Source organism: Phoxinus phoxinus (assembly GCF_949152265.1).
Source record: "Phoxinus phoxinus genome assembly, chromosome: 2".
In the NCBI taxonomy this organism is placed as follows: domain Eukaryota; kingdom Metazoa; phylum Chordata; class Actinopteri; order Cypriniformes; family Leuciscidae; genus Phoxinus; species Phoxinus phoxinus.
Window position 1 is genome coordinate 8,969,457 of NC_136877.1, and position 15,139 is coordinate 8,984,595.

Here is a 15,139-nt window from a genome sequence, read left to right on the forward strand (position 1 = left end):
GCAATATTTTAGGTTTTACATTAAAATTAAACTTACCTTTACCGATCTAAAATCAGTTTTTATACTTTTACGATATATTGACAGTGAAAAGTTAATCACAAGGAGCTTCTCCACAAGCTGAGGTAAATACAATTGAAGACCCACAAATAACAAAAACACCATTATGGTAACAAATAGGACACTAAAATAATTGAATAAACATTTAAACATAAGATATGAAGAAGACGGGAATACTTCTACGTGCACCACTGTGTCCAAATACTTTTCAGCAGACTATTTACCATGATTTGGAGATTCTCCAACAACAAAATCTAGATAGCCTAAATTGAATTTTAGAAACCAACAACAAATGCTTATGAGAGGCATATTTTCATAAAAAAGAAGCATACTTCAAGTCCATTTAATATAATAAACTTAAAGCATATTTTCCAAGTAAAATAATTGCACTATTACACTTGTAAAATGAACTGGCTGTTAATTCAAACGGTTCTAGTCCAGCTCCTGCTGTTAAACCACTTCCTATCAATAAATCACATTAACTGTGTGCTGTGGTCAATAACAACATTGAGATGAAAGGTCAGTAGCTCCTGTTTGCTTTAAACAATTGTATTCAAGTTGACAAAAAGAACATTTGATTTCTTCCTATCAGCTTTTTATGAGCACATATGAAGGGAAAAGCTATAGCGGTGACAACAATAAGCAAGTAAATACCGGTTATGTTTTACTATTAAAGCTACAATATGTAATTTTTGTTTTGCCGCTAAGGGTCGCTAACCTCTTAAAGGATAATTCCGATATTTAACACCTTGAGTCTATATTGTAGTTTGTTAGATGAACAAGAGTGGTGGACAACATTTTTTTGACAATGGTTCCTCTCTCGAGTTTTTGACTATAATAGAATTGGCCATGGACCCATTTAACATTGGAGTCAATGGGCATGTCCGAAAATGTCATTAAAACAGCCAATAATGTTCGTTTACAAAACTGTTAAACTCACCGAGTGGTTAGTGGTGTTCGTTGATGTTCCAGAAACAAAAAGTGTTGCGAAATTACATCTACAGTGTAATTACCCTGTTGACCCTTCCTTACACCAAACCAAACCGGTCCCTAACTTCACACATACATACCCCCTCAATATCGTAAAGACACCTAATATAATGTGTGACCAAAGGATCTTGATTCTAAGTGGTACAGAAATGAACCACCTAACTTTTTAAATATTACTGATTCACTTTATGTCAATTGAGTATGACAATGACTGGCAATGATATCTAGATATTCGTGGCATAATTTATTTATTTTGTGCTGCTGAGCTTAATCTGAACACAAACGACATTCATCAACATGAAGAGCTCTGAGAAGTAGTTGGGGAATCAGGGAGACTGCATAAAAATACTGATATTAATCATGTGGTGTCTGGATTGTGTCACGTTTGTGACACGGCACATTGACAATGTACCTCAGGGCAAAAAACAACATTGAGTATCTGGCAATGTTACAATAAGACTTTTATAAGCAAACTATCCAAGTGGTTCTCAACCAGTAGTTTGTGAACTCAAACTGGGTCTCGGGTCGGTCTTGCAAGAGTTGCTCGATGATAGCAAGGGAAAAAAGCATATCGCAAAATATGACCTATTAAATTATTATCAAAGATTAATATTTGTTAAGGATAAATATTATCCAGATGTTCTATATTGAAAAAATATATATTCTATATATATATATATTTTTTTTTTCTCTTAATCTTTGAAATTAAATTTTAAAAGTATACATTTGTGTGATAAAATCTGTCGAATTAAATGAAAACCAGCTGCGAATGACTCCCTTACTCATTCATGTGCGTATTACCATAAGTATATTAGTATTCAGATATTTCATACTACAAATAAGTATTCACAAAATAATCCAATTTTGTTAGTGTATACAGTACTGAACGCAATATTTTGCAACTCTGATGCATTACATGACAGAAAGCTGTAAATAATGAACTTTAGGCCTTAGTTTAGATGATGAATGACTCACTTTATGCCAAACCATGCATTAAACATTTTCTTCTTCCCACATTTTATTCACTGCAAAGTATGAAAGTACATTTTGCTGCAGTACATTTTGTACAGTACTGGGCAAAAAAAAAAAAAAAACGTTTACAAATACAAAAAATCCTATAAGTGAGGCTACTTTAACAGTTTTAAAGAAGTGTAATGTTAAAGGTTGTATCAGTGATTTCAGGCCCAAAAATAAATTAATAGGAAAAATAAATAGGAAAGATTAGATGAATGTGATCTTTTATTTTTGGGCCTGAAATCGCTGATACAACCTTTAAGGATTAAAACAAACTCTTCGATACCTGCATGACTGAATTTCTTATGAAACAAGAGTTGCATATAGCACACAATGAAAATGAAAGGTGACCACAGCTGTCAAGCGAGAAGGCAAGCTTTAAACAAGCGAGAAAACAACTTAAATGTATGTCTGTTAATCACAAAGAGCGTATCATGGATTCTGAAGACTTGGGATAATCTGAATGAATCATGATATACTTTTATGATGCTTTTATTGTGCTTTTTTGAGCTTTATACCCTTGTGAAAAAATATACTTGAGTGCAAACTGAATGTAATTGTTTGCATGTTAATTGCAATTAAATGATTAATGATTAATATTTAAATTTTATATTTTATATTAAATGCAATAAACTTCAGAGTGCTTTTTTGACCCACTAAAGTAGGTCTTAAGCACATCTGTTTTTCATAATGACTTCTATTGTCTTTGCAATGTGGTAAAAGTGTACTGCCGAATGTATTGACAAGAATTTATGGTAAGCATTTATGGTAAATATCAGTATTTGTAATAAAAAAAAGTTGCAATTTAGAACATTTAAAATATATTTTTATTTAGGCAACAAGTTGAAATTATGTTCTAAAGCACATCTTAAGCATGCTATAGCCAACACATCCAAATAAGTGCACTTAAAGTATGACAAAAGATTCTTACAACATAGTGATTTATATGTACTTTAAAATTAAACTTAACTTGATATTACAAAGTGCACTTTTTAAGCACATGTTAGGAAAGTCATGAATGTATACTCTTTAAATGCACTTAAGTGGCCTTTTATTAATATTATATTAACTGCAAGTACTGTTTATTTTATTTTATATATACTTTTAAGATTTGAAGTACACTACAAGTGTATATTCAATTCAATTAAACACTTTCTCACCATATGGAAGAGAGCAGCTTCTGCTTTTGTGATGCACAGAACAGAAGTTATAAGTTTGGAACAACATGAGGGTGACTATAATGATAATTCCAAAAGTTGCTATATAAAGTCTACAACTAAGGATTTGAGCTTTAATAAATCAGCTTGATGACCTGGACAACTGGTTGTAACTTGTGGTTTGAGAGGTACGAGTATGACTATATGTTATTTATATATAGGGAAAAAAAAGGGGAAAAAATATTTCTAGTAGTTAAGCACAAACCTTATTTTAACCACCAATCCCATAACCCATGGAACATTTCAATAGTGAATTATGGAACCCATTGTGTTATTAGCCTTCCAGTATGGCTTACAAACTGACAACAGCCCTATTGTATTCAGTTTTCTGATGGTTTAGTTTAGTCATACTCTGGCTGAGTGGATGAGGAAACATATGGATACAGCCCCATCCAGTGGTCAGAGTTGTACCACAGTCAACTGAACATTTCTAACAATCATTCCATGCATGCTTTGAATCACAAATGACTCATTTTAGACTTTATTTTGTACAGTATTTATAAGTAGCCTATATATAGACCAGTGCTTCTCGGCCAGGAGCCCTCAGCAAACTTTCAAGGGGACCTTAAGATGACTTAAAACAAATAAAAAAAGCTAACAAATATTTTTATTTATAGGAGTGCCCATCATTTATAATACGTTTTGAAAACAAAACCGGTGCTAGAGGGCTTTCATATATTGTTATGGGCCAGAGACAGAAAGGTTGAAAAGAGCTGATTTAGACCAAACCAAGTGACCAGCCTCTGTAACAAATTTTACAAAACTTTTTGAACAATCTTCAAGAGTCATGTTTTGTTACATTTTTTCTTCTCTCTGATGTCTTAAATGAATAAATACTATTTGACAAAGCAAGAAAAAAATAGCTCACATCAAAGAACAATTGTCAATATTGCTTTTTCTCTTCATTGACTTTTACATTTGGCTGGATTTAAGCAGATCAAGTTATTGGAGAATTCCAGCAAGCATCACTGACCAGAGAGGTTTTCAATGGAAGATTGAGTTGAGTCATAAAAAAAAGTGCATGGATGGAAGAATACAGTAAAACATAACATGCATTTACAAAACAGTCACATTTAAAGCTAGAGTAGGTAATGTTGGAGAGCTAGCCAGATTTGAAAGTGGCACCTCTTCTAAGCTCCGCCCCCTCCTGTCAGTGCTCCGTCCAAAGCTACGCCCCCCCCACAAACATGAACGCGCATCCACATTTGGAGTCAGCTGCATGTACCCATAGATATTATATAGAGACTAGATGCCCTATTGGCCGCTGGGCACTGAGAAATACGGCCGCCATCTTAAACCAGTCGTACTCCTAGTTTCGTTGCTTAGCAGCAGTCAGATTCCAGAGCACCGAGGAGCATTTTCCTGTTCTAATCGGTGGACCAGCGCAAATAGGGCCCGGGATTACTTTTCACAAGTAAATTTTAACATTACCGTACTTTTGGTTGTATTTTGTGAATAGAATATTACCAGATAATTAAGAAGGAGCAAGGATCTTTGATATTACCGTACTGAAATCGTAGCCAGCTAACGTTAGGCTATGTTTACTGCATCACTCGGCATGGAGAGGTTGGGTAAAGTAATAATTACAAGAGCTTCTCGGTTATCAGATACAAGCATTCAACGGCCCTGTAGTAAGCATATATAAATATAGGTTATTTGTGTTTGCGCACGTGATATCAGAAAGCAATATAATAACGTTATCTGTGTAATACACACATGACGGCGATACGCAAATCGAGTGTGTGTTTGTGTGTGTGTGAGAGAGAGTAAGTGTGTGTGTGTGTGTGTCACAAATCATTATTGTTTCTTCAACTTATTAAAATATCTTACTTTAATGCAACTATCGGTTTCTGCTTCTTTATCATATTTATAGTGTGTGATTTATAAAATACCTTATATCCTACATCACATATTTTGATTTTGGACGTCTGGTCACTTTATATCTTATATCAGAATATTATATTACTGTTAAGCCTACTATGAATATTAAAATATGCCGAACCATGTGTCCTGTATCATAGCTACATGAATGTCATTTGCAGAAAACAAACCCACGTGAAAATCAGTTCGGTATTCAGTGAGATATGATTAATTAAATGCGCTGACAGCTCATTGCACCTGCCAAACAGATTACACTGAGTGGAGCGGGTGACCGGTTTAAGATGGCGGCCCCACGGCTCGACCGCGCTAGTAGGCAGTAGCGGTCGATAGGGCGTCTATCTATATGATGTCTATGCATGTACCTACCAGACCAGTGATGCGCGGGTTGATCCAAAATGAGCGGGTGCCTGCGCCCGCGGTTACGAGTCATCCAAAAATATTTTTAATGATATTCGGGTCGCGGTCGGTCGGGTCGTTTACCTTTGTAATTTATATAGTACTAGACACAATGTTCTATGAAATACATAGGTCTACACTTTATTGGCTGAATGCGCGAGGATGACGCACGAGCAGTCTGCAGATGAAAGTGGGAAATCCTTATTTACCTTTTGAATGTTGAGCGTTATTAACTTTTGAATAAAAGCTGACGCGGGACAAAATGCCCGATTTCCCAACGCGTTGAACTGTCATGCCGACTTTAAGCCCGGTTTGTTTTACTTTGGAATTATTTCAAATAGATATTGCAATGTAGTATCCATGTAAGCAGACTACTCATAAATTAAATAATGTGTTAATGACCAAAGACAGCCATTGAAATTCAGACAATAATTGTCTAAACAAGCAACTCATTGAATCATTCAGATAAACAATTAGTTCAAAACTAAGCAAGTGACTGGCTGCATCCAAAAATCACATACTTCCCTACTATATGCAAAAAACAAGTCCAAATTCACGGTACTTAGAAAAGAACAGGAAAAAAGCACCCGGATGACCTACTTCTTCCGGCAAGATTCATGCATATGATGGACACTTTTTGCCACCGGAGAGGATTTATGAATGGAAGTGAAGCGACGCACCTGACACTGGTAGGTCATAATGATAATGACAACTTTGAGAATGTAGTACCTTCATTCTACACACATATTTTCTTATTCAAAATAAGAACCAAGAGAGTATGCAGTGAGTCGTTGAGTCATTAATCAGACAGATTTGTTCAAATATACAGATGCATTCAGTAACGAAACATGTTGCTCGGAGAAGTCCAATGACTCTACTGTGGATCTGTTTGGAAATATTTTCCTTGCCAAAACAGACAATATTCTAATAGTCTAAAATGTCACCTAATTTTAACTTCTAGTTTATTGAACTGTTGTATAAAAACATGCTGATATTCGGGCAAACAGCATTCTTGCTTGTGTGGTATTGCTAAATTATCCTGTCACAAACATTAAAAACAACTCACAGGGACATTTTTTGCCCATATCCAAAATTTTGGGGGCATTTTTATTAATTTTTGGTGCCCCAAGCCCCCATGAATTTCATACTTTGGCCCTGTCCCAAATGCACTTTCGTTCTTGTGGACTTACAATGAATGGCTGATGCGTGGCTCAAGTGTCCGTTAAGTCCCTGAGACTGTAGGGTGTCCCATTTGTCATTTTAGGTTTCAGAAGGGTGCTCGCGAGCGCTCCCTTTGCGGTCGATATGCGCCCTCGATGCGAGCTCCGCAGCAGACTTCTTCTCGATAGTCAAAGCGGCGTTACGTCACAAAAGTGCGGACTCAGAGGTGAGTCCTTAACACCCATCTTAAGTGTTTGCTGCCAAAAAAGCTATTTTTTTGGTTCCTCTGGCCATAGAACGTTTGAAAAGTACCTGACACTACTGACACTTCAAACGGGACGGGTTCTATGGTCAGATGAAACAAAAAAATAGCTTTTTTGGCAGCAAACACTTAAGATGGGTTTGGTGCACACAGGGATAAAAAAGTACCCCATGTGTAAAATGAAATACTCTGCTGTATCTTTACTGCTGTGGGCCTAATTTTCTGCCAGAGGTCCTGGACATCTTGTTCAGATACATGGCATCATGGATTGGATCAAATACCAACAGATAAAAAATCGAAACCTAACAGCCGGGGCTAGAAATCTTATAACGGGCCATGTTTGGATCTTCCAACAGGACAGTGATCCAAAAACAAATATCAAAATCAAAACAAAAATGGGTCACTGAGCACAAAACCAAGATCGGCAATGGCCATCCCAGTCCCTGGCCTGAACCCTATAGAAAATGAGTGGGCTAAACTGAAGAGAAGAAGCACCAACATGGATCTGGGAATCTGCAGGATCTGGAGAGATTCTGTATGGAGGAATGGTCTCTGATCTCTTGTCAGGTGTTCTCCAAACTCATCAGGCATTATAGGAGAAAACTCAGAGCTGTTATCTTGGCAAAAGGAGGTTGCAAAAAATATTTAATAAAAGGGTGCCAATAATTATGGCCAACGTGTTTTGGAGAAAAACATTTATTTCATAATGTGATTTGGCCCCACTTTCAATTCTCTTGCTTCAATGAAAGGTTAGAATTTTGGCAATTTTTTGAATGAAAGATCAAAAGGATAAACAATGCAGATTTATTTTTTACAGCCAGTTTTGATCATATTTACCAGGGGTGCCAACAATTTTGGCCATGACTGTATAACATTCAGAACAAGCTTGATGCCTTATACCACTTTTACTAATGCAGTTTTCTGCCGTGTCAGTTAAATCCATCTTGAAGGTTATGCTTTTGAATGCAATTATATAGTCAAAGCAGATTATGCTGCACTGAGACAAGCCAGTGTTGAGCCAGCCATATAAACCCATTGAGTTTGTCCATTCAGCGAGGCTGGACACTGACAGCAGCATCTGACACTATAAAGGGCCCAGCTGTTTCCCGAGCCGGTGTGATTACAGCTACACAGCGCCTTCGATAATAACTGTCTTATGAATAGAGACACAAATACATATACACGCATACAAAACACCGAATGAGCCTCCATCACGCAAACATAAATATTCAAACACACACATCATTTGATCTAAATATTCATCTAATATTGGAATGAACCACATACTGTATCTATATAAAGGATGCCATTTCTTTTCATGTCATACTGAATTACCCCCACTTGAGAATTTCAGAACTCTTTTTGAACAACATTCCCTCAGCATCTGCTTTACTTTCATTAGTATCGTTTTCATTACAGTTTCCATGGACTTAGCCAGAATGGTCTTTTTTTAGCTAGCAACACTCACTTGGCAGTTTGGAGCTATACATTTGGATGCATTTCATCATTTCACACTGTACGGAGACTGTAATCAGGAATAAGATCGAAAGAATCCACTTTAAACCAACGCAGTAACATTTAAAGCAAACCACAGCTTGAGACTAACACCACAAAGATTCTTTTTAGTCATTTAACAAATGAGAAACATTAAATTGACAACTCTAAAATTCATCGACATCCCTTTCACTGTAATATGATTTATATGCCTGTCACTTCACGAGACCATAAAGTCTGATCACTCGAAACACAGAACACAATATTAATCCAACACACAGCAGTAAAATGATAAATTTTACTTCAGCATTACCACCCGATGTCCCTCTTTCAGCAGATTAGACATCAATGTGTTAAGGGGCTTGACTTCAATAAGCAGATGAAGCAAGAATGTGCTAAAGATTCCCAGCAAATCTGAAAGATAATGTTCCTTTACTGTAAAATATTCCCTCTATGAAAAGGGAGAGTTCACCCAAAAATGCCCTCACCCTCATATAGTTCTTTATTTAGCAGAACATAAAAGAAGACTTTGAGGAAGGTTTTTTTTTTTTTTTTTTTGTCCATTCAAAAGAATGTCAATGGTAAATGAAATGATTTGGTTACAATCTTTTTTTTAAATAGTTTGGAAGTTTAAGTAAATGTCAGAATTTTATTTTTTGGCCGAATTATTATTTTAATGGTAAAATAGAAAGGAGTAAAACAGTGTTTGAAAAGAGTATAAGTGTATCTCTAATGCACACATACAGGTTTTCTGATGAAACAAAACTCTACTTTTCAGCCAAATATTGGTTTCAAATGAGATTTGAAGAATATAATACTGTTCGTTTTAGCATCATTCTGAGCTCCAAGTGTCACTTTCTAAAATGAGATCACCAGTTGTTGCATCAGAAGTAAACATTTGCAAACTGCAGCCTTTTTTTTTTTTACAAAATCTAAAAAAATAGCTTTGCCTATAGGACAGGGGAAATATGGAGCAAGATCTTGACAGTTCACCCAAAAATCATAATTTGCTCACCCTCATGTCATTCCAAACCTGAATGACATTCTTCTGTGGAACACAAAAGAAGATAGTTTGAATAATGGCTGCGGTTAAGTCTTTTCCTCACCAACTGCCCTCCTTGTTCACTCGGAAGTACGTCATTGCTTACGTTGCACGAGTGCCCACTAATGGTGGAACCCTTGCAATGGTTATAAATGGAACGCCCTAAGCCCTTGATCACTCGTGGATAAATCAAGTGCGAGCAATGCAAGTGTCAAAAGAAGGTTTGTGCTGGTGCAAGCTGTTAGTAAATCTGTCCCTAAAATTCACATTCTCATTTCTTAATATTTATTAATTACATTACAAATACAATTATTTTAGTAACACTTAATCCAGCTCTAATAGACTATGGCCCGGTTTCACAGACAGGGTTTAGATTAAGCCAGGATTAGGCCTTAGATCAATTAGGACATTTAAGTAGCTTTTATAAACATGATGTAGAGAAATACATTACTGGTGAGCATCTTGAGGCAAAAAGAATGGCTCTGACATATTTTAAGATCTGTTAGTGGACATATTTTAAGATCTGTTCTGTTAGTATATATATATATATATATATATATTATATAATCCATTAGTTCAACCAGACTCTCACAAATACCCATATGGACTAAACTTTGCATTCTCATTCTGGGTGGTAGCCTACTATACAACAAGTAATTTTCTTGAAGAGCGATTTACCTTTTTTGTTGGGGGAAGCCCAAGAGATGATCCGTCTGAACAGAGAGCAGTTGAGCAGCACTTCCTTGGAAAGGCCGTGATCCTTGCGAAACTGAGACAGGTCTTCGTCCCACTGAGTCCTCTTGACCGGGGTGGACATGGTCACACTACAACTATTCAAATCCGGTAGCTTCTGTTAAAATGATGCCAGTGGATCCTACATTGTTTCTTCATAAGAGTTTATACTTTCTTTTAAACTATTAGGAGTTTAGCAACAGATGAACTTGACATCTACACAAGAATACATCAAACTACAGGTACACGAGGCAAAAAGCTCCTGTTCTACAGTACTTTGAAACTGAACTACTTCATTCTGCTTTAAATGAAGCAGCAAAATTTAACCCACAAAAGAGTCTTGCACTCTCTCCTCCAGTGAGAGTATTTTCTTACCTTGTGGGCTTAGAGGAGCTGCTGAACCTTCACCGGCTTCACAGAAACACAAAGATGCTCAGGTTTCACGCGACTGAACTCTTTCTCTTATTTCGTGTGAGAAAAGAGGGGAGGTGATCAGACTGTCTGCTGGTGGGCTCAAGCCTTTATCCGCCCCTCTCTCACTATAGGGGACAGCAAGACATCATCTGAGAGCAGCCAATCAGAGAGCGGCATGATCATTCATGCAAATGACGGATGTTTTACTCACAGGACCCATGGGAGGTATGCGTTTCTGTTGAGGAACACACACACACACATAAGTTGTCATTCTCTGCCCTCACTGTCACACATGCACACACAAACAGAGCCAATAATGAAGTGTTGGATCACAGACAGATTCCCCTGCTGCTCTGCTGCCATATTTAGCAACATTTAGAACCCCCCAACCAAACCTCCCATAAAATCACTCAGCATGCTGCATTTACACAAATCAACAGGGACAACTATACCGAGAATAGGCTACTCGCACCCTGTACGCACCTGATCCTGTCAGCAATGATTTTGTTTCAGATGCTATACAATTTTATAATAATTATTTACATTTTATGATGGAATATAGCCGTTTTTTTTATAAATTATTTATCTATGCACATCATTATTTTTTATGCATGTGCCTCTTTAATCAAAATAGCTTCCCCTCTCTCTTGCAGCAAAATCTCTTCTCTTCTATGATGACGTGTTTATTGGCACGGGGGCGCGGTAACCTGTCACAATAGAAAACCCCAACCATCTAACCAATTCCCAATGGATAAAATCAAGCCCCGTCCTACATGTTGTCTTGTTCGAGAACCCAATTCACTTGGATATGCGTCCAAATAGAGAAGAAAAGCCTATCACAGCTTCTGTTTCATGAAACTTGAAGTCATATATATATATATATATATATATATATATATGTGTGTGTGTGTATATATATATATATATATATATATATATATATACATATATAGTGGGGAGAACAAGTATTTGATACACTGCCGATTTCGCAGGTTTTCCCACTTACAAAGCATGTAGAAGTCAGTAATTTGTATCACTCTTCAACTGTGAGTGACGGAATCTAAAACAAAAATCCAGAAAATCACATTGTATGATTTTTAAGTAATTAATTAGCATTTTATTGCATGACATAAGTATTTGATACATCAGAAAAGCAGAACTTAATATTTGGTACAGAAACCTTTGTTTGCAATTACAGAGATCATACGTTTCCTGTAGTTCTTGACCAGGTTTGCACACACTGCAGCAGGGATTTTGGCCCACTCCTCCATACAGACCTTCTCCAGATCCTTCAGGTTTTGGGGCTGTCGCTGGGGAATACGGACTTTCAGCTCCCTCCAAATATTTTCTATTGGGTTCAAGTCTGGAGACTGACTAGGCCACTCCAGGACCTTGAGATGCTTCTTACGGAGCCACTCCTTAGTTGCCCTGGCTGTGTGTGTCGGGTCGTTGTCATGCTGGAAGACCCAGCCACTACCCATCTTCAATGCTCTTACTGAGGGAAGGAGTTGTTGGCCAAAATCTCGCGATACATGGCCCCATCCATCCTCCCCTCAATACGGTGCAGTCGTCCTGTCCCCGTTGCAGAAAAGCATCCCCAAAGAATGATGTTTCCACCTCCATGCTTCACGGTTGGGATGGTGTTCTTGGGGTTACACTCACCCTTCTTCCTCCAAACACAGCGAGTTGAGTTTAGACCAAAAAGCTCTATTTCTGTCTCATCAGACCACATGACCTTCTCCCATTCATCCTCTGGATCATCCAGATGGTCATTGGCAAACTTCAGACGGGCCTGGACATGCTCTGGCTTGAGCAGGGGGACCTTGCGTGCGCTGCAGGATTGTAATCCATGACGGCGTAGTGTGTTACTAATGGTTTTCTTTGAGACTGTGGTCCCAGCTCTCTTCGGGTCATTGACCAGGTCCTGCCGTGTAGTTCTGGGCTGATCCCTCACCTTCCTCATAATCATTGATGCCCCACGAGGTGAGATCTTGCATGGTGCCCCAGACCGAGGGAGATTGACCGTCATCTTGAACTTCTTCCATTTTCTAATAATTGCGCCAACAGTTGTTGCCTTCTCACCAAGCTGCTTACCTATTGTCCTGTAGCCCATCCCAGCTTTGTGCAGGTTTACAATTTTATCCCTGATGTCCTTACACAGCTCTCTGGTCTTGGCCATTGTGAGGTTGGAGACTGTTTGAGTGTGTGGACAGGTGTCTTTTATAAAGGTAACGAGTTCAAACAGGTGCAGTTAATACAGGTAATGAGTGGAAAACAGGAGGGCTCTTAAAGAAATACGAACAGGTCTGTGAGAGCCGGAATTCTTACTGGTTTTTAGGTGATCAAATACTTGCAAATATCATGCAAATTAATTATTTAAAAATCATACAATGTGATTTTCTGGATTTTTGTTTTAGATTCCGTCACTCACAGTTGAAGAGTATCTATGATACAGACCTCTACATGCTCAAATACTTGTTCTCTCCACTGTATATATATATATATATATATTATATATAACGGTAACACATATTATTACCAAAAATTTCCTCAGATGCGTGTGTTTTGTTAACTCGGAGCACAACTTATGGTTGTATTGCAAATATTACAAATTCATGCAAGTATTTATATTTTGCATAAGTAATTATCCTGACAGCAAGCGAGTCTATGTTTAACTTCACACTTCAACGAACGAGTGCCAGTTCGTTCGAACATTCGTCAAAGATGGTGCAGATTAGTTTGATTGTCATGAAATACTTCATTTGAAAATAAAAATGACAATTTCGAATGACCAATATTTTTTAACATAAACACGGTCGATGACAGCATTTAGAGTGTACAGGAATATCAGCTGGATTTCAGTCCAGCTGAGGAATTCGTCCTCAGATCAAAATAACCTAAGTTCACACAGGGAGGTTCACATTCACAGGTGCATTAGAGAGATTGATCTATCAGCCTGCAGAGAGAAATCCAGTAAAAGCTTTACAATATCATTATTATCCTCTCGCTTTTGCGGTTTCTGTTTTCGGCTATTGCGACTGATATTGCGATTGATTAAATAGCAGATATTACTAACACATAAAGTGAACAAATGTAATAAACACAATATAAGTCTGGGTTTGTATCATGATGCATTTTTGACATTTTAATATTATTTAGATAAATATATAAAATGCAAGCTAAAGGACGCACCACTACTCTTTAGTTAGAAACCAGTATTGATCCTTGATTCTGGGCGTGGGCGGAGCTACTGTATAGAGTCAAGCGGGAGAAATAAATCTGATACCGTTGTACTTACATGAATGGGGTGTTTTATCACTGGGACCGCGCCAGGTTTTAATTGCAACCGGTTTGCAAATCCAGCGACGACCTGGGCCTTGTTAATAAAACATTCGTCACTGAAATGACCAGAACACAAAACCGCACTTGCCACACTCCTTTGCTGTCCCGGAAATACAAACTGCATCCACTGTTCCAGTAGCACTGGGTTCTTTGGGAAGCTGAACAAGGTAAACTTTCCCTCACATCCCAAAAACACACTTTTTTGGAGACATTCTTGACATCAACCATTCCTATTTAGCGCTGCTGATGAGGATTTCCGGTTGTAGCGCGTCGATGAGCGCGTTCTTTCTCTCCTCTGGTCGACGTGTGCGTGAACACGCTTTTCCGAGAGGAATGCTCATATAAGGAGTTCCACTCTGGACTACGTCATTAGATCTACAATAGAAAAAACCCAGCCGAAACGTGTTGCAACCCGGAAGTATGATTTTCAGCACAGAAATTCTCTGTTATTCGTTCAAAATAACTTTTCAAACTTTGGCCATTATTAGCATGAGAATCCATCTCTTTAACACTGTAAACAACTCTGAATACATGAAACACCATTGTACCCCCCCCTTTAACAAACAGGAAAACTGGTCTTAACGTATAAGCTTGTCGGAGAAAGTGTTTACAGTACATAGTTGTAACAAGGAGTCCACTGGAGGAAAGTGTGCAGAACCCAAGTGCAGCTTAATATTATTTAAAACAAGATCAAACATAAAACAAAGGCATGGCATGAAACTCAAAACAAAAACATGGACTTACAAACAGTGGTTACAGGTAACAATACTTGACAAAGTAACAAGGGAAACATGAGGGCTTAGATATACTGTACAAGGACTAATGACAAGACAATTTGTCATTATTACTGGAAAACATTTGTTTGAGAGTAACTTTGAGAGAACCTTGCCAGAACGTTAGCCAAAGATCTGAGATTGTTCTCGGTTTGCCCCTAGTTGCAAATGCTGTATGAATGTATTTATGACAGCAAATTATAATGTTCTAGTCAGGCCATAGCTGGGATATCCGGGGAACCGGGTCAGGTTGTTGCTGTGGGCCCCCTTGAAATCACGTTCCATTTGGGGGCTGTGGTGGTCCCCCTCGGTTGAAAATTGCGTTCTGTGGGGGTTTTGCGACACTAGAAACGGCCCTGGTTCT

The 15,139-nt window shown here is 37.8% G+C and overlaps 1 protein-coding gene across 2 annotated transcripts in view; it reads right to left on the reverse strand.

Annotated features, from left to right (window-relative positions):
* Positions 1-15,139, reverse strand: part of kcnip4a (potassium voltage-gated channel interacting protein 4a) — a 221,404-nt gene that overhangs the window by 191,632 nt on the left and 14,633 nt on the right. The window contains exons 1-2 of one of the 2 annotated variants that reach the window (XM_079597622.1): positions 10,622-10,734; positions 10,193-10,344 (exon numbers count right to left, since the gene is read on the reverse strand). The exons of the other annotated variant lie outside the window; for it this stretch is intronic. Of the exons in view, the coding sequence (XP_079453748.1) occupies positions 10,193-10,331 (139 nt within the window). The 5' untranslated portion in view covers positions 10,332-10,344; positions 10,622-10,734. Of the gene's footprint in view, positions 1-10,192; positions 10,345-10,621; positions 10,735-15,139 lie in introns of those variants that run through there. 2 annotated transcript variants of the gene reach the window in all.